This window comes from Cyrtonyx montezumae, unplaced genomic scaffold, assembly GCF_038088225.1.
Source record: "Cyrtonyx montezumae isolate F1298 unplaced genomic scaffold, pur_monq_1.0 scaffold_39, whole genome shotgun sequence".
NCBI classification, from domain to species: Eukaryota; Metazoa; Chordata; class Aves; order Galliformes; family Odontophoridae; genus Cyrtonyx; species Cyrtonyx montezumae.
The window spans coordinates 771,743-796,553 of record NW_027072044.1 but is presented as its reverse complement, the minus strand read 5'-3'; the positions used below and the strand labels follow the sequence as shown (position 1 = coordinate 796,553).

General features: G+C 60.2%; 2 protein-coding genes across 3 annotated transcripts; both read left to right on the top strand.

The window, feature by feature from the left end:
* Positions 1-6,604: 6,604 nt before the first annotated feature.
* Positions 6,605-16,400, top strand: LOC136054612 (nuclear receptor ROR-beta-like). Its single transcript, XM_065745923.1, has 10 exons — positions 6,605-6,662; positions 11,252-11,337; positions 11,414-11,555; positions 12,074-12,487; positions 12,941-13,062; positions 13,548-13,680; positions 14,092-14,199; positions 14,739-14,849; positions 15,141-15,253; positions 15,624-16,400. The coding sequence occupies exons 1-10, from the start codon at positions 6,656-6,658 to the stop codon at positions 15,783-15,785; spliced, it is 1,398 nt and encodes a 465-aa protein (XP_065601995.1). The 5' UTR covers positions 6,605-6,655; the 3' UTR covers positions 15,786-16,400.
* Positions 16,401-19,832: 3,432 nt separating this feature from the next.
* SCAMP4 (secretory carrier membrane protein 4) lies at positions 19,833-23,761 on the top strand. 2 transcript variants are annotated; one of them, XM_065745954.1, is made up of 7 exons: positions 19,833-19,845; positions 19,970-20,025; positions 21,531-21,659; positions 22,171-22,327; positions 22,969-23,070; positions 23,234-23,351; positions 23,451-23,761. In XM_065745954.1, exons 2-7 carry the CDS (start codon positions 20,019-20,021, stop codon positions 23,625-23,627), a joined length of 690 nt encoding a protein of 229 aa, XP_065602026.1. In that variant the 5' UTR covers positions 19,833-19,845; positions 19,970-20,018; the 3' UTR covers positions 23,628-23,761. The 2 variants fall into 2 exon arrangements, with proteins under 2 accessions (XP_065602026.1, XP_065602025.1); XM_065745953.1 differs by lacking the exon at positions 19,833-19,845 and having other exon boundaries at positions 19,941-20,025.
* Positions 23,762-24,811: the final 1,050 nt, after the last annotated feature.

Here is a 24,811-nt window from a genome sequence, read left to right as displayed (position 1 = left end):
GTCCCCCCCGGCTGTGTGGTGCAAGGCTGGGGGGGCTTCGTTCCCCACCACGCCCCCGGGTTTGGTTGCTGCTGCTCCTCATCCTGCTGCAGCACCCGACTTGCACCCAGCACCCATCCTCCTGCTTCGTTCATCTTGCAGCACCCATCCTCCTGCAGCACCCACCCTTGTGCAACTCCCATCCTTCTCCACCATCCTCCTGCGTCACCCATCCTTGCACAGCACCCATCCTTTTCCAGCATCCTTCGGCAGCACCCATCCTTTTTGCAGCACCCATCCTCCTGCAGCACCCATCCTTCTCCACCACTCTTCTTCATCATCCATCCCTACCCATCACCCATCCTCCTGCAGCACCCATCCTTCTCCACCACTCTTCTTCATCATCCATCCTCACCAAGCACCCATCCTTCTCCAGCACCCTCCTGCATCACCCACCCCTCCTCATCACCCTTCCCACAGCACCCACCCATCCCCACAACACCGAACAACACCGTCCCCACAGCGCTGCATTCCCCCCCCCCCGACCCCGTTCCTCCCATCCCGGACAACACGATGTCCTCAGCGTAGGAAACCCCAAACCAAACTCCCCACAGCTCTCAGCTCCTCTCGCTGCAATCCAACCACAGCTCCTGGCTGCCAGAAAGTGGGTCAGGAACATTGGACACCGCGCGTTCGCCGCCCCATTCCCACTCCTTATCGCAGCCCTCACGGTAAATAAACCCGCCGGTCTCCCCAGCAACCTGCAGCGAGGGAGCAGAGTCCAAGGAGAGCCCGGACTGAAGGGAAGAGCCGGGCTGATGGCGGGGCCAGGACGCCAAACCTTTCCGTGTGGGGCTGGGAATGGGGTCTGCCCCACAGCTGGGGCTGCGTCCCTCCCTGTTAGCGTGGTTGGAAGGGTTCGGGGCCCATGTGAGTGTGGCTGGAAGGGTTTGGGGGACATAGGAGAATGGTTGGAGGGGTTTGGGGCACACATGAGTGTGGTTGGAGGGGTTTGGGGGACATAGGAGAATGGTTGGAGGGGTTTGGGGCACACATGAGTGTGGTTGGAGGGGTTTGGGGGACGTTCTGGCACAGCTGGATGGGTTTGGGGCCCATGTGAGTGTGGCTGGAGGACTTTGGGGCACATGGTTGAAGGTTTGGGGCTTGTGTTAGCGTGGTTGGAGGGCTCTGGGGAGCATTTTAGGATGTGACACTGGAAAGGGAGCAGCACCGCCCTTGGTTCAGGTCGGCAGAAATGGGTTTTCCCTATGGGACGCTGCGATGCCTCCGGACAGCAAAGCCTGCTCCATCAGCCCAACCTTTGGGATCCCATGCACATCCCTCACCCCCATCCCTTCTGGGGTATCTGTAGGGTGAGGAGCACGAGCACACTCCAGGCTCTTCTCCAGGACCCACAAAGCTCCCACCTCCCAGGGGGGTCTCACCCAAAACCCCATAGGGCACCACCACAGCGGTCCCAATCCGCACTGACCCCCCCTCCAGGCTCAGCCCTTTGTTTTGTGCCTTCCTATTATTTAATGCTCCTCTCCTCACTTGCACTTCGGGGCTAAGCCCTGCGCTCTGCTAAGCTGTGATCGCATTAAGGGGACGGAGAGGAAAAGGGTTTCTCGCCGTAAGCCGCTTGTGGTAACGGAGATGGATTTAGGGGAAACCGCTCCCAGAGCGATATTGGGGCCAAAACACAGCCCAGAGGGGGAAACAGCGTGGGGATGTGGGAGGGGGGAGCACAGGGATGGCCCCATTCCCAGTCCCTGAGGCGGAGTGGGGCTGGTTTGCTTATGGGATGGTGCTGGAGGCGGGCAGCCCACCTGAGCTCCGGTCCTATTAAGGGCTAAGTCCCCGCACACGGCTTTTTCCAGAGAGGCGGCCAAAAAGGTTCTTACAGGGTGAGGGGGGGGGGGAAGGGGGGGGAGGGGGGGGTTGTTGAGCTGCCAAGTCTTAATTAGGGGCGCTCAGCAGTGCAGTGTGTTAATGTGTGACCTTTCCCCTCCGGCTGAACCCGCAGGGAGCGGGACGCGGGACGGCACTGTTTGTGCAGAGCAGCCCCAAAAGGCCCTTCCGTCCCCAAATCCGTGCTGGGTTTGGGTAACGCCTCCAAGCGGGAGCCCCACATCCCCCCACAGCCACGAGGCAGAGCCCCCACATATCCCCCCCCCTCAGCCCCATCCCCTCCCCATCCCTCGGAGAGAGGATCCCCTCACTTTCCTGCCACACTCTTTCCCTCTCCCTCTCTCCGCATTAACTTTGGCCGTGAGCTTTTCCCACTGACCCACTGATCTTTCCTATTTCGGTCCCAGGAATTAAGGGATTGTTGGGATTAACGGCGCTAAAACCCCCGATCGGCTCTGATGTGGGACCAACATAGCAGCGGCCCCGATGCCAGTGCACCCACATGGGGCTGCCCCACTGCGGTCCCCGTTCCATTTGGGATCCAAGTTCCACCATCCCTGTCCCCATTGCCATCCCCATTTGGGTCCAGGGTTCCCCCAGCTCTGTGTCCCCATCGCTGTCCCCATTTGGGTTTGTGTTAACACCATCCCTGTCTCCATCACCATCCCCACTTGGGATCCAAGTTCCACCATCCCTTTCCTCATTGTTGTCCCCATTTGAGATCAGGAGTTCTCCCATCCCTTTCCCCATCACAGTCCCCATTTGGGATTGCAGTTCCACCATTCCTGTCCCCACCCCTGTCCCCATTTGGGATGGGATTCCCCCACCCCTGTCCCCTTTGCTGGGGGTGGGGCTCCCCCACAGCTGTCCCCATGGGGAGGGGATGGGATGGGATGGAGAGGATGGGATGGAGGGGATGGGATGGAGGGGATGGGATGGAGGGGATGGGATGGAGGGGATGGGGTGGAGGGGATGGGATGGAGGGGTTGGGATGGAGGGGATGGGATGGAGGGGATGGGATGGAGGGGATGGGATGGAGGGGATGGAGGGGATGGGATGGAGGGGATGGGATGGAGTGGATGGGATGGAGGGGATGGAGGGGATGGGATGGAGGGGATGGGATGGAGGGGTTGGGCTGCAGCTCAGCAGCTCAAAGTGATGGATATGGGGAAGGGGGGGGAAGGAAGAGAACGGGAACAGAACCCCTTTGAAGGCATCTGGAGATTAACTCAAGGCCGAGACGGAGACTTCTGCAGCAAAACCTCATTAACGGCGCGTGCGGGAGGAGGGGAGGGGGGGGGGCGGGGGGCGGACGGGGAAGGAAAAATGTGGGATTCAGCAGAAACAAGTGGGAAAAAAGCCCCCACGCATCGCCCCACTCCGCTTTCATCTGTCCCGGGGGGGGGATCGGGGCGGGAGATCGGAGCCCCTCCTCTCTTTCCTGTTTATCTCCTCATTACTGCGCTGCAGACGAATGGGGGCAGTTGCAGTGAATGGGGGCATGAGTCCGGGTTGGGAGGGGTGGGGGGTCCCAAAGCCGTGAGGGGTGAAGGATGGGAGGGGGGGGGGTGTTGGGGGTGCCGTGAGCTGCGTTGGGGCTCTGTATGGCATCACTCGTGTCACGAGCTGTGCCGGGGCTCTGCAGCCAGGTGCCACATCCCGGCAGAGCTGCCCGGGAGCGGGGAGACGTCACACACGGGGCAGCTGCGGGCGGAGGAGATAACATCAGCGGTGAGGGCTGCCGGGAGCCAGCGCCGGGTGAAAACAAAGCAGCACCTCGGCCCACTGACCTACTTCGAGCATCAGAGCGCTGCGGGGACGGGGATGAGGGGTGGTGGCACCCGCGCTGCCACCGGGGTGGGGATGCTGGGGGACACGGCACGGCCGTGGGGTGGCACGAACCTCTAATGAGGGTTTGATGGGCGCTTAATTGCGTGGGGACACCCATAGGGTGCGGGGGGGGGGGGCTGGCTGCTCCTTCCTCAGCCCACCGGTGGTTCTCCATCCAATTAGCCTCGTTGTGGCTGATGAAGGGCCGGGTAATTGCGGCGGTGTTGGATGTCCCTCCTAACAGCGCTGTGTGGCATTGCATAAGCGAAGGGCGTTACGTGAGCAGGTCAGGGCTGCCCGGGGGTCCAGTTACAGCTGCCACTGCTGTCCCCAGCACAGCCCCGGCCCCAGATGGGGACAGCAATGGGGACAGGGATGGGGGAGAAACCCCGATCCCGAATGGAAATGCTACGATTGTGTCCTGGAGATGGTGGCAGCACCCCGGGGATGGACTGTGTGCAGAGGTGACACGGGCACAGCACCCACCACGAGCACGGCGATGGCACTGCCACAGAGGTGGAGGTGACAGCAGCCACCGCGCAGCACCGCCGTGCCCTCCCAGCTGGGGACTGCCACATCCCAAACCCCCCCCCCTCCCCTCCCAGCTCTCCCTCTGCCTCTTTGTCCCTCCCCTGTGCCGGGTGACAGCGGTGGCACTTCGCACCGCTCCATTGCGGCCGCCTGATGTGATCGCGGTGATGGCGGTGGCTTCGCCCCTCTCCCCTCTCCGCTCCCCTCCTTCCTCCTCCCGCGTGGTTGGGCACACGGATGGGACACGGGGTGACAGGCGGCCCCGGTGCTCCGCTTCCAGCGCACCCCACGCACGATGTGGGGCCGTGGGGATGATGTCGCGTCCCGGGAGCATCCCTCCGTGCTGGCACCGAGCAGCCCCGCAGCTCACCCTCATTAGTGCGCTGCCCTAACGAGGTCACCACCGTCAGCCCCATCGCGGATGGGGAAACTGAGGCTCCGAGCAATGCCCGCAGCACGTGGCCGCCCTGCTGGTGTGACGGCGGAGAGGGAGAGAAAACCCATCCCGGTGCCCAGCGCAACCCAAAACTATCGGGTTGCACAAGTGCACACCACACCTGCGGTGAGCAACGCCGCAGCCACGCAGCACCCGCACCGTGCAGCCCTCGGCCCCGGGGACACGAGTCCCTGCGGGCACTGCTGGGGGGCAGAGGCTGTGCCCCTCCTCATTGTGCCGTGTCCCTCCTGGTCGTGCTGTGTCCATCCCAGCCAGGCAGAGGGACGCTGCTCCCCCGGTGCAGGGAGTGACCCTCGTTCCTCGTTTCACCCCGGGACCCCACGGATGCTCTCAGGATTTGGACGACTTTAAACCACCCGATGGCCGAGTCCTGGCCTTGGCCAACCCCCCCATCCCCCTCCCCCGGGCTCACTGTTCCCAACGGGAGCAGCTGTCCCCTCCTTCTGCCCCACCGTTTTCACCCCACAGCACAGGAGGGCACCGAACCTCCACAACACCTCATCCCCCCCCCCCCCCCCCCCCATGCCCTGGGGACGGAGCAATGCCCCTCCCCCCCCCCATGGAGCAGTACCCGAAGCAATGTCTCCACCATTGAGCTCTGCCCCGTACCCCCCACCCCGGCTTGTCGGAATTCGGGATGACGCCGCCCAAATCCCTAATCCCTGTTTGCTCTCCTTGCGCCGCACCCATCGAGAGGAGACATCTCCCCCCCCCCCCCAATCCCGGCGCCCTCAGCCCCTCACCGTGGTCTCGGGGCTCGGCCCCACGCACCGACCCACGCCGCGCTGCCCCAGCCCTGCTGCGGTGCCGACCCCGTGGGCGGTGCTGTGCCCCTTTTTCTCCCCACGACTCAGTTTCGGGAGCAGGACGCATCCCACGGTGCTGGGCACGTTCCCGACGTGAGTCAGCGTCCCGCAGTGCCTTATGCAAAGGGATGGGGGAAGAGGGGGGGGGGGGGCACGGGGTGCTATGGGGTGGGCAGCACTTCGTCCCTGTGCTGTGCCCTCAGAGCTGGGCACTGCTGAGCGGGGGGAAACTGAGGCAGCTGTGGGGAACCCTGGCCCTGGGTGCCCATCACTGTCCCCATTTGGGGTCAGGGTTCCCCCATTCCTGCCCCCATCTCCATCCCCATTTGGGGTTCCGCCGTCCCCGTTTGGGGCTGGGGCCGCTGCATCCCTGCGCCGAACGGGGCCGTGCAGAGGACGCGGTGAAGGTGCGGTGACTCAGAGGGACACGCTCTCGTCCCCGTGTCCGGGAGGTGGCACGGCCCTCCCACGGGCGGCAGCGATCAGCACCCAACGCGCAGCGCTCAGCTGCAGTGTCCAAAATGCAATGTCCGATGTGCAGTGCCCCAAAATGCAGTGCCCCAAAAATGCAGTGCCCCAAAATGCAGTGCCCCAAAATGCAGTGCCCCAAAAATGCAGTGCCCCAAAAATGCAGTGCCCCAAAATGCAGTGCCCCAAAATGCAGTGCTCAGTGTAGAGATCACAGAATCACAAAATCATAGGGGTTGGAAGGGACCTCAAGAGTCCAACCCCCCTACCAAAGCAGCTCCCTACACCAGATAGGTGTAGGGATAGATCTCGGTGTGCGATGCTCAGTGTGCAGTGCCCAAAAATGCAGTGCCTAAAAACGCAGTGCCCAACGTTCAGGGCTCAATGTGCAGTGCCCGTCGCGCAGCCCCATCGCCCCACGCGCCGCTCCGAGCAGCACACGGAGGGAGGGAGGGAGAGGAGGAGGAGGAGGAGGAGGAGGAAGGGCGGCGGGCGGAGCTTGGAGCGAAACCGATTTGTCGGGGCGGAGCCGCGCGGGTTCGTCATGTGAACGGCCGCATGTTCGGGCAGAAGTGGGTCAGCGGTGCGGAGGGGCGGGTGGAGGTGCGGAGCCGCCCGGTACCGCCCGGTGCCCCATGAGCCGCCCGGCCCCGCAGTGAGCACTGCCGGAACGATGCGAGGTGAGAGCGGGGGGAGCGGGGAGAGCCGGGGGACCCCGGCACGGACACGTCGGGGAGCGGCGGTGCTCGCGCATCGCGGGCGCGAACGGAGCGCGGGGTTGGGGATGGGGATGGGGGGATGTGGGGATGTGGGGCCGTGGGGATGTGGGGTCCGGGAGCTATCGGTTCGTGGTTGTTTTGCCCGACGGCGGCACAGAGCAGCGCTTAAGCTCTCCCCGCAGCAAAGCCCGTTAATCTGCCGGCAATATGCCGCCCCGATGCTGGGCGGCCTCGGGGACAGCCGGGGGGTGGCGGTGGCAGCGGGGCGGTCTCGACGCGGTACCCCGGGCTGGGATTGGGGGTCCCCCCCTCCGCAACCCCCCCTCGTTTCTCCGCGGAGCTCCGCGCAGTGATTTGTCCCCACGGAACCGCTCCTTTCCCTCTCTCGTGTAACGGGACGGGGCGATCCCCCGCTCCCCGGGACCCCACCTTCATTAGCGCTCCCACCTCATTAACCGCAGCGCCCGCACGGTCGGCGCGGGGGTCATTAACAACGGGGTGAACTTTTCCTTTCTTTCGTTGCGTTTTATTCCTTCCACCCCCCGTCCCCCAAATCAATTAAAGGCCAACCCCCCGACTCTGCCCCTCTCCGCCATTTCCCCCCCCCCCCCCCCCCCCCCAACACTGGGGATGTCCCCTCGGACTCATACCCGTTGGACTCAATCTCCGTTTTCCTCCCCCAAAACCGCCGCTCTGCCCCATTCCCTGCGGCTCCTCCGCTCTTTCCGCTCCGGATCCTTCCCCTTGTATAATCCTATAGGGTTTTTCAGCCCTTGTTTTGCAAACGGCGTGGCTGGGAGCGTGCGGGGCTCGGCCGCCTCTCCGAGTTGTCCCAGTGACCCAGATCTGTCATTGGGAAATCAGTGAGGGCGGAGGAGGAGCCTCCCTGCCCGCCCGGCAGCGTGTGGGTACGGGCAAAGGACGGTGGCACCCAGCGGGGCCCGGTGCTATGGGGTCAGGGTGGCAGTGCCCGTTGTCACCTGAAAACACAGTGTGGGCAGAGGGCAATGGTACCCGATGGGGTCTGGTGCAGTGGGGTCGCAGTGGCGCTGCCCGTCGCTGTCTGGATGGGGACGGTGGCTGGGCAGCGTCCTGTGGGGTTGGGATCCTTTGGGGACAGGGTTAGCAGCGCTGCGGTGTAAATCTCTGCTATGGGGCCGTGCAGAACTGGAGCACGCATCATCCCGAGGGCTTTACCCCCCGGCACCCCATTACGGTGCAATGAAAGGGAGAGGAGGAGGGGATGGGGGTGCCCGGGCCCCCAGCCGGGCTGGCTGTACCATGGGACGGGGGGGGGCCGCGAGGCAGCGGGGTGACCCCATGGCACCGCCGCAGCGCTGCCGGTGTTTCAAGATGTAAATCTCGTCCTCTTTAACGAGAGCGCCGTTATTTAACCCCGCGGCGTTAAACCCCCTCCCCAAATTGGCCGCGGAGACGGAGGGGGGGCACTCCAGAGGGGCCCTCCCCAGCCCCGTTACCCCCTTCCCCAGTTACCCCCTAACCCCACTATCCCCACCCCGTGCCCTCGTGTGCCTCTGCCCGCAGCTCCAAAGTGCAAAGTGCTTCACCGCAGGGCCGTACGCTCAGCACCGAACCGACCTCCGCAGCACCACACGCGGCCCGACCCCGTGCGGGACCCCACAAACCCCCGGCAAACCCCAGCAGATCCCCCCAGGACCCCTCTCCCCCCCCCAAATCGCCCCCGACCCCTCCCGGAGTAATGCCCCGACGGAGCGGATCCGCCGGTGCTGGTGTCCCCTGGGGCCGCACGGAGCACCCGTCCCACGCGGGGTTACCCACAGCCCACGCGTATCTTTTATGGGGGGTGGGGGACACCCGGGGGGCACAGGTTTATGGCTTTGTCCCTTTTATTTCTCCTTCCCCTCCGCTCCCGCCCGAGGCTGCCTTCCCCAAACGCAATCAAGGGTAATTAGCGAGGCACATCGGCGCTCTCGGCCCCGCGGACGCGATGGGGACGGGGGGGGGACGCGCTGCTCCGTGGGTCCGTGTGCCCGCAGTGGGGAAATAGGGCCGAGGGGTGGGGGTCTCCGTGGTGGGATTTGGGGTCGTCGCGGTGTGTTTAGGGGAGCGGAGCGCAGAGTCCCCATAACGAGGGGTGACGACGTTGGGGACGCGGCGGTGCCACCGCGGTCCCGCAGAGGGGGGGGAGGGGGTTGGTGGGGGGGGGGGGGGGGGGGGGGAGCGGCCGCGGTGTTACACAAGTGCGTGGAGCAGAAAGTGTGTCAGTGGGACGGGGGGACGGCGTGGGCTCCACGGACGGACGTGGGGCCAATCGGCACCGCGCAGCTGAGCCCGAAGGTGGCATTACATAAGGGACAGCGGTGGCAGCGGTCCCGGAGTTGGGCAATGAATATTTACAGTGGGAGGAGAGCAAATACCGCGCCGGGACAATTTAATTGCGGGACGGGGATCGGTCTTTTTAACCCTTTTATTATTATTATTTTCCCTACTTCTTTACTTCTTCTTCTTTTCCTCTTTTTGAGCTTGGTTTCGCTTCCCGTGGAATTGAAGAGTTTGTTTCCTCCCCCCCCCCCCCCCCACCAAAAAAAGCCCTTTTCCACCCCATCCCGGTGCCCGCACGGTGCGGGGGTTGGCACGGCCCCAATGGGGAAACTGAGGCACGAGGGAGGGAGGCGGGCGGCGGTGATTCAGACGGGGTTACAAACAGAGCAGCAATTAAAAGCTGTTCTGACATTTAATTGCCACCACGCCGCGGTTACGGCTGCACCCCCACGTCAGTTATTTGGGGCTGACGTCCCAGCTGCGGGTCAGGTGCCGGAGCTGTAATTAGCAGCGTTCCCAATCAGAGCCCGGAGTGGCTCCCGATTGCTCGCTTCGGTTTCTCCTGCAGGGCGGTTTGGTCAGCTCAGCTTCGGAGCATCCCAACCCCTGCACGCCTCACCCCAGAGGCTCTGGGTCGCCTGGAAGGGGCTAATTCTCCGCTTTTTGGGGTCGGGATTTGGTAGGGACAGCAGTGGGATTCTCCTCTGCCGTAATCCCGGGCCGGGTATCGGCTGCGGGCGGAGGATGCATCACCCGGCGGCTGCAATTAACCTTGCATAACAAACCCCGCTTCCTGCCGGGGGTGGCACCACCTCCGTCCCCCAGGGACTCTCCCCGGGCACTGGGGTGGGATGGGGTCCCTGCAGGTGGTGGCTTTGGGGTCACACACTGCAGCGGGAGGGGGGGTTGGGTTATTTTGGAATGACCGAGTGGTGGCCGCTGTCACGGCTGAAGCAGGTGACGCTGTGGGGCTGCAGAGGGCTCAAAACCCCATCGGTGGGGCAATAGGGGCACAAAACTCCATCTCGATCCCCCAGCCTCTGCTTCTTGGCCCGCTGATGGGGGTTCAGGATGGGGTTCTGTGCCCTCTGTTGGCCCAACGCAAACCCAACTCAAGGGGCACAGAACTCCATCCCGAACTCCCAGCAGTGGGCCAATGGACAGCACCAATGGGCCAATAGGGGGCCCAGAACCCCATACGTGGGCCAATAGGGGGCCCAGAACCCCATACGTGGGCCAATAGGGGGCCCAGAACCCCATACGTGGGCCAATAGGGGGCCCAGAAACCCATCTTGATCCTCCAGCCATTGCTCCTCAGCCCATTGATGGGGGTTTGGAATGGGGTTCTGTGCCCATTGAGTTGGGTTTGCCAATAGGGGGCACAAAACCCCATCCCAATCCCCCAGCCACTGCTTCTTGGCCCACTGATGGGGTTCAGCATGGGGTTCTGTGCCCTCTGTCGGCCCATTTTGTTGGGTAACCATGCAGAGGGCCGTGGAGCAGTGGCCAGGAGGGCAGAGGAAGGCAGCAGGGACTTACCCGCGCCGGGGATTTGCACAGGCCGTGGGGATTTTCAGTGCCTGTAATCTGGCTGCGGGGTTTATTTTGGCGCGGCGGTGGCTGCACAGAACCCCCCCCAGAGGGGAAGGGGGGGTTGGATTAAAGGGTGCAGCGATGCTGGGAGGCACGTACCAGTGCTGAGGAGGGGGGTTGAGAGGGGAGGGGACAGTGCTGGGCCAGATCTGGGGCAGCTGGAACATGGGGACGAAGCCTATTAGCAGCTCAGTGCCAGCGAAGCAGAAGCGGGAGGGAAGCGGATTTGCTGGGAGACCTTGAGCCGAGCAGTGCTATACTGGGGCTGCAGCTGCCAGGGGGTGTGGGTGGGGGGCACCAGCAGTGGGATGGGTGCAGGGATGGGGGCTCACCCTGTGCACGGGGTCCTTGGTTCTCCTGCCCCCGCTCCAAGCGTGTGTGTAGCATGTGAGAAATGAGGGGCACCGTCCTAAAACTGTGTTCGGGGAGGGCTGGTGGGTGGATGTGCTGTGCTAAAAATGACTGTAAAGGGTTTTCTGCACAACTCCAGTGCCCCACAGCGGCCTCTTTGGGGGCCCAGTTCCCACAGATGGCACAGCAATGGGGTGAGCTGTTGTTGGGCAGCACAGCCGTGCCTCAGTTTCCCCACCTACCCCTGGGGGCAGGCAGTCTCCTCGGTTCCCTCACGCTGTGCTTTTCCCCTTTTCCCTCAGCCCAAATCGAGGTGATCCCGTGCAAGATCTGCGGGGACAAGTCCTCAGGGATCCACTACGGCGTTATCACCTGCGAAGGCTGCAAGGTGAGCATGGCACGGGCCGGGTGGGCGATGCCATCCCACCGGGCATCTTCCCAACCCCATGGCCATCCCTTTGTAGGGTTTTTTCCGTCGGAGCCAGCAGAACAATGCCAGCTACTCGTGCTCCCGGCAGAGGAACTGCCTGATCGACCGCACCAACCGCAACCGCTGCCAGCACTGCCGCCTGCAGAAATGCTTGGCCCTGGGCATGTCCCGCGACGGTGAGTCCCACCTGGGTGGGTCAGAGCACAGGGCACCTCGAAATGGGGAGAAATAAGTGGGTTTGGGGTGTTGGGTTTGTTTTATTATTATTTTTTTTTTACAGGGGAAATGTCGATGGATTCTGTTTGGGATGGGTTGAGGAAGGAGGTGCTCCAATGGTGTGTAGGCTGGTAGAGGGTGGAGAACTCCATCACAGACCCATATCAATGGCCAACAGGGGGCACAGAACCCCATCAGAGGGCTGATAGAGGGCACAGAACCCCATCAATGGCCAACAGAGGGCACAGAACTCCATCATTGGCCAATAGAGAGCACAGAACGCCATCACAAACCCATATCAATGGCCAACAGATGGCACAGATCCCAATCAGTGGGCTGATAGAGGGCACAGAACCCCATTAATGGCCAACAGAGGGCACAGAACCCCATTACAAGCCCACATCAATGGGCCAATGGAGGGTTGGTCAACCCCACTGTGCTGGCACCGTGACGCCGTTGTGTTTTCCACCCCCTGCAGCGGTGAAGTTTGGCCGCATGTCCAAGAAGCAGCGGGACAGCCTCTACGCCGAGGTACAGAAGCACCAGCAGAGACAGGAGCAGAGCGGTGGCCCCAAGGATGAGCCCGAACCCCTGAGCCGCATCTACACCACCAGCGTCAGCAGCGGCCTGTCGGACCTGGACGACATCTCCACGCTGTCCGACGGGCTCCTCTTCGACTTTCCCCTCACTCCTGATGGCAGCAGCACCTACTACAACCTTGACCTGCTGGCTTCGGCGCAGCCCTCACCTGATCAGTCCAGCCTGGATGTGGCCGATGCTACGCTCATCAAGCAGGAATCCATCTATGAGCTGATGCTGGAGCCGGCCCTGTTGGCTCACAGCGCGCTGGAGGGCGGCCAGCTGGCTGGGGACATCTCTGTCCTTGAGATTGGTGAGGGATGAGTTGACTGGAAGAGTCAACCATGGAACTATTGGGTTGGAGGGGTCCGTAGGGATCGTAGAACTGTGGAATGGTTGAGATGGAAAGCGTCTTAAAGACACTAACATGATAGAATAGTTGGGATGGAAGCGCCCCTAAAAATTGTAGAAGTGTGGAGTGAGTTGGTTGGAGGGAACCCTAAAGATAACAGTCCTGTAGGATGGTTGGGTTGTAAGGAATCCCAAAGCCACCAAAACCCAGCCCTGCCATGAGCTGGATGTCTCCAGCAGCTCAGGCTGCCCAGGGCCGCATCCATGGCCATGGGCACCTCCAGGGGTGGGGCGCCCACAGCTCCAAGCAGTGCCAGGGCGTATTGAGTACAGAATTTCCCCCTCTCATCAGACCTAAATTTCCCCTCTTCCACTTTAAACCATTCCTCCATGTTCTATTCCCACCACTTTCCAGACCGGATCGCCCAAAATGTGGTGAAGTCACACCTCGAGACCTGCCAGTACACAGCAGAGGAGCTGAAGCACATGGCCTGGAGCCTGTACTCCCCAGAGGAGGTCCGAGCCCTGCAGAGCAAGGTGAGCACCACTGTAAGGTCATGGAATCGTTCTGCTCTCAGACCCCCAGACCCAACCCATCCCCACCATGCCCCTGGCCGTGCCCCTCCGGGCCACATCTCAGTTCTGAACACCTCCTCCTTTGGTTCCAATGCATCACTGCTCTTTTGGAGAAGATATTGCTCCTAATATGCTTCTGCTCCTGTTGGGATCTGTTTGACCCCACTGTGGTCAAGACCCCTGTTCCACCCCAACCCCAACCTTCTGCTGGGATCTGGTTGACCCTACTGTGCTCAGGACCCATGATTCACCCCAACATTTTCTTGGGATCTAGTTGACCCCATTGTGGTTGAGCCCAGCGGTGCTCCACGCAGGGACCCCACATCTCCAAAAGCTTTTGGGACCACTGGGGTGGGTCATGGGTTGGGGGCACCAACGGAGAGGTGGGGGGTGGCACTGCTCTGAGTGCCAGCGAGGCCTAAGGGCCGTCCCCGCTGACCCCGCAGAGCTGCGAGGCCATGTGGCAGCAGTGCTCCTTGCACATCTCCAATGCCATCCAGTACGTGGTGGAGTTCGCCAAGCGCATCGATGGCTTCATGGAGCTCTGCCAGAACGACCAGATCATACTCCTCAAAGCCGGTAAGGGCCGTCCCCGGCACTGCCCTGAGCAGAGTTTTCCCTTTGGTGAAATATTGGGGTCACAACTAAAAAACAACCCCCCCAAAAATCAAAAGCTAACCCAAATGGGATCTATTGGAATAAACCCTTACCCCAAACTCAAATGGGATCTGTTGGAACAGACTCAAAACCCAAACCCAGGTGGGAACTATTTGAACAGACCCCAAACCCAAGCCCCAGACGGGATCTGTTGGGACAGACCCCAAACCCAGATGGGATCTATTGGAATAACCACTGTGCTCTCGGGAATGAACAATCTGGACCCCAAACTCGCACCGGGGGCTTTTCTCTCTCTTCCATCTGGTTGTGGGATGATGGAACCCCCTGCCCTCCCCTCCCCTCCCTCGCCTGCTGTCCCTCTGCCCGTACCAGGTTGCCTCGAGGTGCTCCTGCTCCGCATGATCCGCGCCTTCAACCCCCTGAACAACACCGTGCTCTTCGAGGGGAAGTTTGGTGGCGTGCAGATGTTCAAGGCACTCGGTGAGAGCTACTGTGGGGACTCCCCTTGGGGTGTTCCTCTTCTTTTCATGCCCAGATAGGGAATGCCCTCACATGAAATGTGGCATCCCTATGGCTGAGATCCCTCAGGATCCACCCCTATGGCTGGAAAAGACCTCAGAGATCATCCGGTCCACCTCTGACCCCAACCTTCTGTTGGGATTGAGTTGACCCCGTTGTGCTCAGGACTCATGTTCTATCCCAACCCCAACCATTTGTTGGGATCTGGTTGACCCCACTGTGGTCAGGACCCACGTTCCATCCCAACCACAATTTTTTGTTGGGATCTGGTAGAGCTCGTTGTGGTTGGGACCCACGCTCTTTTCCAACTCCAACCTCCTGTTGGGATCAGATTGATCCCATGGGCCCAAGGTTCCACACTGACCCATATTGACCCATGCTGACCCAAGCTCAATGATGCTTCACACCAGGGACCTCTTCACCCACCTCCAAAAGCTTTTGGACCCATTGGGGTGGGCTGTGGGTTGGGGACCCCATGGAACCACGGTGTCCCTCTGTAGGGTGTGATGACCTCATCAGTGCTGTCTTCGAGCTGGGGAGGACCCTGTGTCGCCTGCAGCTGTCGGATGAGGAGCTCGCCCTGTTCACCGCCGCCGTCCTGCTCTCCCCGGGTGTGTGGGGGCACGGGGGGGGTGGTCTGGGGCTAAAGCTGAGGGGTGCTGACCCTTCAATCCCAAATGATTTGTTGTTCTTGGGAAAGGCGGTTGGGGAAAACACATATAGCAAATGTGAGTCAACCTGAGTGTTGATGGGTGGGAGAGCTGCACCGCCTTCACCCCCATGGCAGCGTTGGGGTTATCCCATGTCCCCCAGACCACCCCAAGGAGCAGGAAGGACAGTGGGAAGAGCAATATGTATGGGGTGGGACCGTCCCTGTGGCACTGACCCGGCCATTCCCACAGACCGCCCGTGGCTGACAGAGTCCAAGAAGGTGCAGAAGCTCCAGGACAAGATCTACGTGGCCCTACAGCACGAGATCCAGAAGAAACACTCCGCCGAGGACAAGCTCTCAAAGGTAGCACTGCTGTGGGGAGCCCGGCCAGGGGAAAACCCAAAGAAGCAAGGGATGGGGATGGGCGGCATGTGGGGTGCCCAGAAAGCTGTGTGTGCCCCATCCCGGGAGGTGCCCAAGGCCATGGATGGGCCCTGGGCATCCTGGGCTGGTGGGGGGCAACCACACCGTGGCAGGGGTGGGGCTGAGGGTCTTTAAGGCCCTTTCTGACCCAACCATGCCATGATTTAATGGTTCTGTGACCTTTTGGGTCCCCTCCAACCCAACCATTCTGTGTTTCTGCGATCCTTAGGGTCCCTCCCCACCCAATCATTCCATGGCTGTGTGATCAGTGATAGGGAACGCACGCTCACCGCTCCTCCTTTCCCCACAGATGGTCTCCAAGCTGCCCCTGATGAAGACCATTTGCAACCTGCACTTGGACAAACTGGAATTTTTCCGTCTCCTGCACCCGGAGACAGCCATGAACTTCCCACCCCTCTATAAGGAGGTCTTCAACTCAGAGCTGCAGTACAGTGACCCGCGGGAGAGCTAAGGCTGGGAGCTGCCTCCCCCCTCCCCGGCCCCAAATCCAGAGACGAACTGAACCCTGAGGTTTGGGGCCATCCATCGAAATCACATAACCAAACCCAAGCCAGCGGGGTTGTGGATTGCAATATAGCTCTTGAATGTAAAGCACCTTTGAAGGAAAAGCTAAACGGACTTTGCCATACCCGTGAAATGAATGTGAAATCTCCACTCGGGAGAGGAGATGCTCCTGGAGGTGTACGGCACTGACTCATCCCACGGCGCGTGGATCCCGGGGAGCAGAACCTGAGGGATGAGGGGAAATGGCCCTCGGGGAAAGTGAAGCGAAAGGGCCCACTCAGGACACACTGATCCACGTTGGAGTGGCCCCGTGGGCAAAAAGAAGGGAATGCTGTGGGGTGATGCTGTGGGGCCTCTTGCAGCCGTGCTCTGCACAGGGCTGGGTTGGGTCCCACTGCCAAAAGCGATGTGGGAACAGCCACCCCGAGGCCGTCCTGCTTTCTGCTGAGCGAGGGCTCAAATCCCAAACTCCTTCTTGGGGTCAGCATTGATTTCTTGCATGGCCAACCCCACTCCAGTGGTCTGGGTCACCTCTGAAGGCCATTCCCATTGCACAGCTGCCAGCGATGTGGGGGATCCCCTGTGCTCAGAACTCAGAGGGAAGGATGTGGACCGAACACCACCAGGGAAGGTGATGGGATTTCTGCTTCGGAGTAATGTGGGGTTTTGCTATCCACGTTGCATCCGTGGGTCCATCGGCCTCATTTCTCCCCACCAGCGTCGGTTGACCCCATGGAGCATCCCAGTGCTGAGTGCCAACCCACAGTCCTGTGAGCGCGTGTCCTGCCCTCCCAGGTCCTTGAAGGTTGACAAGAAGGGAAGAGTGAGTTCTGCCTTTTTCCTCTTTACGTCTTTGGGATTTGTCGACCGACCCGTCAGCGCCATCGTCTTCATTTCATTGGCAAAGAAACCATTGAAAGCACCTTAAATCGGGGAAGGATGTGCCCTCGTGGGAGAGATTTGGGGTTCCAACAAGAGGAGCCCTCATGGGAAGAGTGGAAGTGTCGAACACTGATAACTCGACTGCCCAACGCGGGAACCTGCACTTTTCAGTTCTCTTTGTAGGAACGGACTCATTGAGTTATTTATTGGATGGGACAGAGTGGATTTTTGCAAGGAGGGGTTTGGGGTCCTATTGTGCCGCCATCCCAAAGCCAAACCCAGGGGTCTTGGTGGTACGTGTCCAAAGGGATGGGAACGGAGCGCCGGAACCTTAACCCTACCCATAACCTATAACCCTAACTCTTAAACCTTTGCCCCCATATCCCTTCCCCTTAACCCTAACCTATAACCCTAACCCCTATCCCCTAACCATTACCCCTGCCCCTTAATCCCTAAACCCAGACCCCTACCTAGCCCTAGCCCCCTAACCTAAGCTTCTAATCCCTACCCCTTAACCCTCCTACCCCTTATCCTAACCCCTTACCCTACCCCTACCCCTAACTCCTGCCCCTTACCCCTAACCCCACCCTCTAACTCATGACCCAACCCCTGCCCCTTACCCCATATCCCTAATCCCTACCCCCTTATCCTAAACCCATAACCTTACCCCTACCCCCTTATCCTAACCCTATAACCCTACCCCATACCCTAACCCCCTTATCCTAAACCCATATCTTAAACCCATAACCTTACCCCTACCCCCTTATCCTAACCCTATAACCCTACCCCATACCCTTACCCCCTTACCCCACAACCTTACCCCTACCCCCTTATCCTACCCCCACCCCCCGCAGCCCTCTCCCCCCTCTCTCACCCCACGTTTCCCCCCCCCTCGGGGCCGCGCTCTCCGTTCCACGTGGCTGCGTCCATCCGCTCGCAGCTCTCTGCGCGCACCCGTATCCTCCCCCCCCCGCCCCCCCCCCCCCAGCACACAGTGTACAAAGCGGATCAAACGTCGATAATATCTATTCCTGTGAATGTCGGTGCGAAGAGAAAACGTCCCCAGCGGAGCTGAGGTCGCTTTAATCTCATTTAAACCTCTGCGGATGAACGGGAGGAACGGGAGACGCCGGCCCCGACGGGAACGTCCCGGGATGGGGTGGGGGAGGGGATGGGGATGGGGATGGGGGGGGGGGGGCACACACGGTACGTTCCGTCCGATGGGAATTTCTATTTTTATAAAAGAAAAGAACGAATAAAACCTCTTCGGGGCCCACGGAGCCGGAGGAGCGTTTGTTTGGGGGAACTCTGTGGGGCTTTTATTTAATTTGGCGGATGTTGTTGTTGTTTGTTGTTGTCGCGTTAAATAAAGATGAGGACGGTGCGCGGAAGGAGAACGCCGTGAGGAGGGGGGATCGCGTGGGGACAACGCGGGGAGGGGGGGCTGAGATCCCCGACGGCGCCGCGTGGGGTTCCCGTGGGCAGAACCCATCGCTGCATCCACGGACCCGGCAGCACCGCCTCGCTGCGGCGGAGGGACCTCTGGTGGAGGGGGGCTTAAGGGTTCCCCTCCTTCTTGCGGTCCCAGACGGGCTGACCCCGTCAAATCGGACCCCACAGCTCCTGACCCTACAGAACCTGACCCTACAGAACCTGACCTGCAGGACCTGGCCCCCAGTGCTTTACCCACAGGACCTAATACCACGACACCTGACCCTACAGCTCCTGACCCCACAGGATCTGACCCCCCCCAGGACCTGACCCCTGTGTCTGGCCCAAGAGAACCTCACCCCACAGCTCCTGATCCCACGGCACTGGATCCACAGGACTGACCCACGGAATGTGACCCACAGGTGAGTGTGGGACTGAGCCCCGCTGGGTTCTGGCAGCCCCCCCAGATGCCACCACCCCTCCTACGCCGCCACCATAGCTGAGCGCGGCCACGTGGTGACAAACGTCCCCTCCACCCGCGACACAGCTCAGCCCCCACGCGCCCTCCGCCCCTCGCACAATTATGTCCCTCTCCGCTCCTCGTAGTGCACTCAGCCCACGCCGTCACGTGACGCGGGGCGGATGGACGCCGCGGTGCCCTCTGGGAGATGTAGTCCCGAGCGTGGGGGGCGCTGCGGCGGCGATGCGGTGCGGGACTCTCTTTCCCATCGAACCCCGCGGCGCCGCGGAGGGATCGGGGGAGCGGCGCTGAGCGGTGCGGTGCGGGAGGAGAGGGCGGCGGTGCGTGAGCGGCCGCGGTGATCCCCTTTGGGGCACATGGGACCCTCATAGAACCGCGGGGTGGGAGGGTCCTTGCAGGTCAATGGTGGAGTGGTTGGGGTGGGAAGGGTCCTTGCAGATCAATGGTTGGGGTGGGAAGGGTCCTTGCAGGTCAGTGGTAGAGTGGTTGAGGTGGGAAGGGTCCTTATAGGTTAATGTTGGGGTGGGAAGGGTCCTTGCAGGTCAGTGGTGGAGTGGTTGAGGTGGGAAGGGTCCTTATAGGTCAATGTTGGGGTGGGAAGGGTCCTTGCAGGTCAGTGGTGGAGTGGTTGAGGTGGGAAGGGTCCTTATAGGTCAATGTTGGGGTGGGAAGGGTCCTTGCAGGTCAATGGTGGAGTGGTTGGGGTGGGAAGGGTCCTTGCAGGTCAGTGGTTGGGGTGGGAAGGGTCCTTGCAGGTCAGTGGTGGAGTGGTTGAGGTGGGAAGGGTCCTTATAGGTCAATGTTGGGGTGGGAAGGGTCCTTGCAGGTCAGTGGTGGAGGAGTGCTTGGGAGTAGAATGGTCCTTACAGGACAGTGTTGGAGTGGTTGGAGTGGGAAGGGTCCTTACAGGTCAGTGTTGGGATGGGAAGGGTCCTTACAGGTCAATGGTGGAGGGCTTGGTGTGGGAGGGGTCCTTGCAGGTCAGTGATGGAGGGTGGGAGGGTTCTTCCAGATCAACTACAGAGTGGTTGGGGTGAGAGAGTCCTCATAGGTCATCTTTACGACCACGAGGCCACAGAAGTGCTTGGGGTTGACCTCGTCCCCGTCCACCAGCATCACAGAGCACGGATTCCCCCTCTGTGTGTGTGCAGGAGGAGCCAGGCTCCGCAGGGAAGCAGCACCATCCCCACATGCGGCTGTGAGACGGTGAGCAGTGCGTGCTGAGTGGGGGCGGACACTCCGAGTGGGTTGGGGGGAAACTGAGCACTCGTGCACGTCACAGCTCTCTGGCTGCTGCCGCCACCTGCACGACCCCTTCTCTTCTTCTGCTTCGGTAGATCTGCTGCTGTCCCACTGAGTCGTGGCCCAGGAGCATCCTGACCCACGATGGCAGGTAGGAACACCTCGCTGCACGTGCTGTGGGGCACTGCTGTGGGGCACTGCAATGGAGGGGGCAGTTCCCACCGTGTTCTCCTTCCCCTCCCCCTCCTCTGGTGCTGAATGTGACCACGCAGACACTGAGCGGAAGGTTTCAAAGACTTGTTTTTGTTTCTATTTTTATCTTTTATTTTTTAATTAAAAAACAAAACAAACAAACAAAAAAACAGCCCCTCCCCCCCCCAAACCCAAACCCAAACCAAACCCGAGAGGGGAGCACCCCCGCGGCCTCAGAGTGGCAGAGATGGCAGTTCTGTACACCTCAGCAGTGAGCACAGGGAGGTGGGGATGTGGGACTGCAGTCCCCATCGGGGCGTCCCCACCTTCCCCCCCTCCCCCACGTGGGGATGGTTTGGACGTCGCTCTGAAGCGGCCACAGATGTTCCCCTGCTCCCCCACCCCCACCCCACAGAGCCCCATCCCCTTTGGGGGTGATGAGCCCTGAAGCTCCGCAGCCCCTTCCTCCCCTTTCCCCACTGCTCGCACTCCCCGAGGGCAGAACTGTGGTGCTGACATCCCCCACTTCAGCGTTTCCTTTGGGGCCATTCAGAGCCTTTCCCAGGATGTTCCTCCCCTCTCCCCATAGGGAACAGGGTGCGTCCCTGAATGCCTTAATGACAGCCCTCCCCCGTGCCCACGCCGAGCGGGGCCACCTGAGCACTAATCCCACTTAAATGCTTTCCAAGGGGAAACTCCTTTGGGGCTCTCTCCTTTGGGACCCCCTCCTTTAGGATTCTCATTTTGGGACCTCCTCCTTCTGGACTCCTTTGGGATTCCCTCTTTGGGACCCCCTCTTTTAGGTTTCCCTCTTTGTGACCCCCTCCTTTGGGATTCCCATTTTGGGACCTCCTCCTCTGAGACCCCCTCCTTTTGGACACTCTCTTTGGGATTCCCTCTTTGGGACACTCTCTTTGGGATCCCCTCCTTTAGGATTCCTATTTTGGGACCCCCTTTTTGGAATCCCCTCCTTTGGCACTCCTTTCTATTCCTTCTTCAAGATCCCTTCTTTGGGACCCCCTCCTTTGGGACCCCCTCTTTTAGGTTTCCCTCTTTAGGACCTTTGGGATTCCCATTTTGGGACCCCCTCTCTTTGGACTCCTGTGGGATTCCCTCTTCGAGATTCCCTCTCTGGGACACTCTCCTTTAGGATTCCCATTTTGTGACCCCTTCCTTTGGGACTCTGTCTTCGAGATTCCCTCTTTGGGACCCCTTCCTTTTGGGATTCCCTCTTTGGGACCCCCTCCTTTGGGATTTCCTCTTTGGGATTCCCTCTTTGGGACCCCCTCCTTTGGGATTTCCTCTTTGGGATTCCCTCTTTGGGACCCCCTCCTTTGGGACACTCATTTTAAGGCGTTCTTTCCTTATTCCTGTCCTGGGGGTGGGATATGTGCTGGGGAGATTCACATCCCACTTAGAAGAACATCTCAACGTTCAGCTCATCCGCTGTGCTCTGTGTTGTAGAGAAGGTGAATAACTTCCCACCGCTCCCCAAATTCATCCCCCTGAAGCCCTGCTTCTACCAGAACTTCGTGGATGAGATTCCCATCGATTATCAGTCCCTGGTGAAGAGGATCTACCACGTCTGGATCTGTAAGTTGGATAGGAAATCTGCCCTGGCTGCGTGTGTGTGTGTGCTGGGGAACCACAGATCTCCATCACTTACGTGCTTCGGGGTTTGGGCTGCAATGAAGTGATGAGTGTCACTCATCCCTCTCTATCCCATGTCTCCATCCCTTGGCATCCCCAAAGGGGATCCTCATCCCTTTCCATCCCATGTCTCCATCCCATGGCAGCCCCAGAAGGGATCCTCATCTTTCTCCATCCCATGTCTCTGTCACTTGGCATCCCCAGAAGGGATCCTTGTCCCCCTCCATCCCATGTCTCTGTCCCTTAGCAGCCCCAGAAGGGATCCTGATCCCCCTGCTCAGTGCATCCCCTGCAGGTGGCTGTCCCCGTGCTGCTGCCCCACAGCTCACAGCAGAAAGCTGTTCCCCCTGAGGGCGGCTGCGAGTCGCCCACATAGCACAGTCCCTCACTATTATTATCTCTCTGTGATGTGAAACAGCACCAGCTCGTGCTCTTTCCTGTGCTCTCTTTGCAGTTTACTGCATCACGCTGGTCGTGAACATCATTGCCTGCCTGGCGTGGTGGATCGGGGGTGGCTATGGTGTCAACTTTGGCTTGGCCATCCTCTGGCTGATCCTCTTCAGCCCCTGCAGCTACATCTGCTGGTTCCGACCGGTGTACAAAGCCTTTCGGTACGTGGGAACCCAGGAGGGTTTGCATTCTTCTTCCTCTGGGAGAGAAATTAATCCCAGAACGGCACGGGTTGGAGGGCAACTTGAAGATCATCCCGTGATAGGACAAGAGGAAATGGGTTCAGATGAAGAGAAGGGAGATTTAGGCTGGATATAAGGAAGTTCTGTACAATACAGGCAGTGAGGCATTGGCACAGGCTGCCCACGGGGGGTGGGGGGGGGGATATGTGTATTAAAATGCAGAGGGGAAGTTCAGAGGGGAGGTGACATGGCTGGTGGCACCCTGTGGTCACCAGAAGACCCCACTCCATCCAGCTCAGGGTTTGAGTTCTGAGCCCTAACCCAAACCCAAACCTGAACCTACTTAAATCCAGTCCTTCGCCCACTCCAGCTCAAGGTTTGAGCTCTGAGCTCTAACCCAAACCCAAACCCTAACCCACTCCAGCTCAAGGTTTGAGCTCTAAGCCCTAACCCAAACCCACCTAAACCCAAACCCTCACCCCCTCCAGCTCAAGGTTTGAGTTCTGAGCCCCAACCCAAACCCAAACTCACCTAAACCCAAACCCTCACCCCCTCCAGCTCAGAGATTTGAGCTCTGAGCCCAAACTCGATGTCCCCCTGACGTCTCCCTTCCCTCGCAGGTCGGACAGCTCCTTTAATTTCATGGCCTTCTTCTTCATCTTCGGTGCACAGTTCGTCCTCACTGTCCTGCAGGCAGTGGGTTTCTCCGGATGGGGAGCATGGTAAGGACAGCATCCCCCCGGGGGCTGCTCCACGACCTGCAGGGGGACAGCAGCATCACAGCCAAGCCAGCTCTGAGCTCCGGGGGTGATAGCACCTGAGCTCTGCGTTTCCAGGAGCTGTGGCACTGCCCTAACTCTGTGCTCCCCTCTCTGTTCCTTGCAGCGGATGGTTGGCAGCCATCACGTTCTTCAGCACCAACGTGGCTGCTGCTGTGTTCATGCTGTTCCCTGCCATTATGTTCACGACGGCGGCGGCGGCGATGCTCATCTGCATTTTGAGGGTGAGTGCTCTGCTGGTGGCGGCTGTGTGGCACACCCGGCGCTCACCACACGCCGTGGGGTCGAATCAGTGCTCACCCCGGGGTCTCTCCCCCTTTTAGGTGCACAAAATCTACCGAGGGGCCGGCGGGAGCTTTCAGAAGGCTCAGGATGAGTGGCACAGCGGTGCGTGGAGGAACCCCCCCAGCAGGGAGGCTCAGTACAACAACTTTGCAGGGAACAGCCTGCCCGAGTACCCCACGGTGCCCAACTACCCCCCAGGAAACCAATGGCCTTAGGCAGCCCCGGCTGCACGCTGCCCGGATTCTCTCTCGTTAATTTTTTTTGCACTTTTTGTCGTTATCTGAAAAGATCATTTGCATTCCCCTCCGTACACTCCACTCTCTGTGGGGTTTTTCTGTTTTTTCCTCCTCTCCCCACCCCCCCCCCTTGCTGTTGCTGCAGAAGATGTGTGCTGTCTGCTGTGGCACGCCGAGAGCTCCGCGCGGCCGCATCGCAACACCAGAAGGTTTTTCCCTCGTGCTGCTCCAACATTTGTCTCCCTGCACTCTGAGGAACCCTCTGCTCGAGGGCTCCTTGGTGGTGGCTGAGCTCCTCACCACACCAGCTCTGCCTGCGTTGCTCTCCTGCTTCCCCACACACCTCCGGGGGGGGGGGGTCTGCCCTTGGCACAGCCGTGCTCTGAGCACCAGGACCGACTGCTGCTTGCTCTCCTGGATGAGCAACGTGGATTTTTTCACTCCGTGGCAGATGTGACACCCGGTTCGTTTGGTTCTGGTGCTCTCAAGGTGTGTGTGCAGTTGCAGCCTCATCTGCCTGCGCTCACTGTGGGTGAGTGTTGCTCAGAAGTGAAGGAGAGTCCCCGTTTCCCTGGCTGGGACTGCTCTCAGGATAGGAGTCCTGCTTTCCCCACCCCCAAAAAGCTTTTGCCAGATCCGTGCGTTGCAGAGGTGCAGATTCATCTCACTGTGGGCTTTGGGCCTGGGGGTGCTTGCCCTCTTTCAGGGACGCAGCTCGAGGTCTCCGTGCCATCCCAGACCCACACCAGGGTTCCCACGCTGACCCTGCACGTGCTGGACTGAGCTGCCTTGTCCTGTGTTCTGGGTTCTGGCTGTGTTATGTCGGCGTTGGGCCCCAGGGTGGTTTGGGAGCAATTCCATGGCAGTTGGATGCATTTAATTCTGCCTTCTACCAACGTAGTTAAAATCCAAAAGCATCGTGCAGAGAGCGGTCTGATAGACCAAGGGAAGCTCAGCAGTCCTCATAACTGATGTGAGTGGTGCAGAGCCGCTGCTGGTGTTCCTTCCAGGTACAAGCAGAGCTTCTTGCCTTTCCCCAGGGATCAGCAAAAGAGGATAAAGCTGTGGGGAGGGGATTGTACCCCCAAGAGTTAGCACTGATCTCATCGCCCACCTTCATCTCGTGTGCGTCCATTGGGACAAGCAGAGCCTGAGCCATCCCG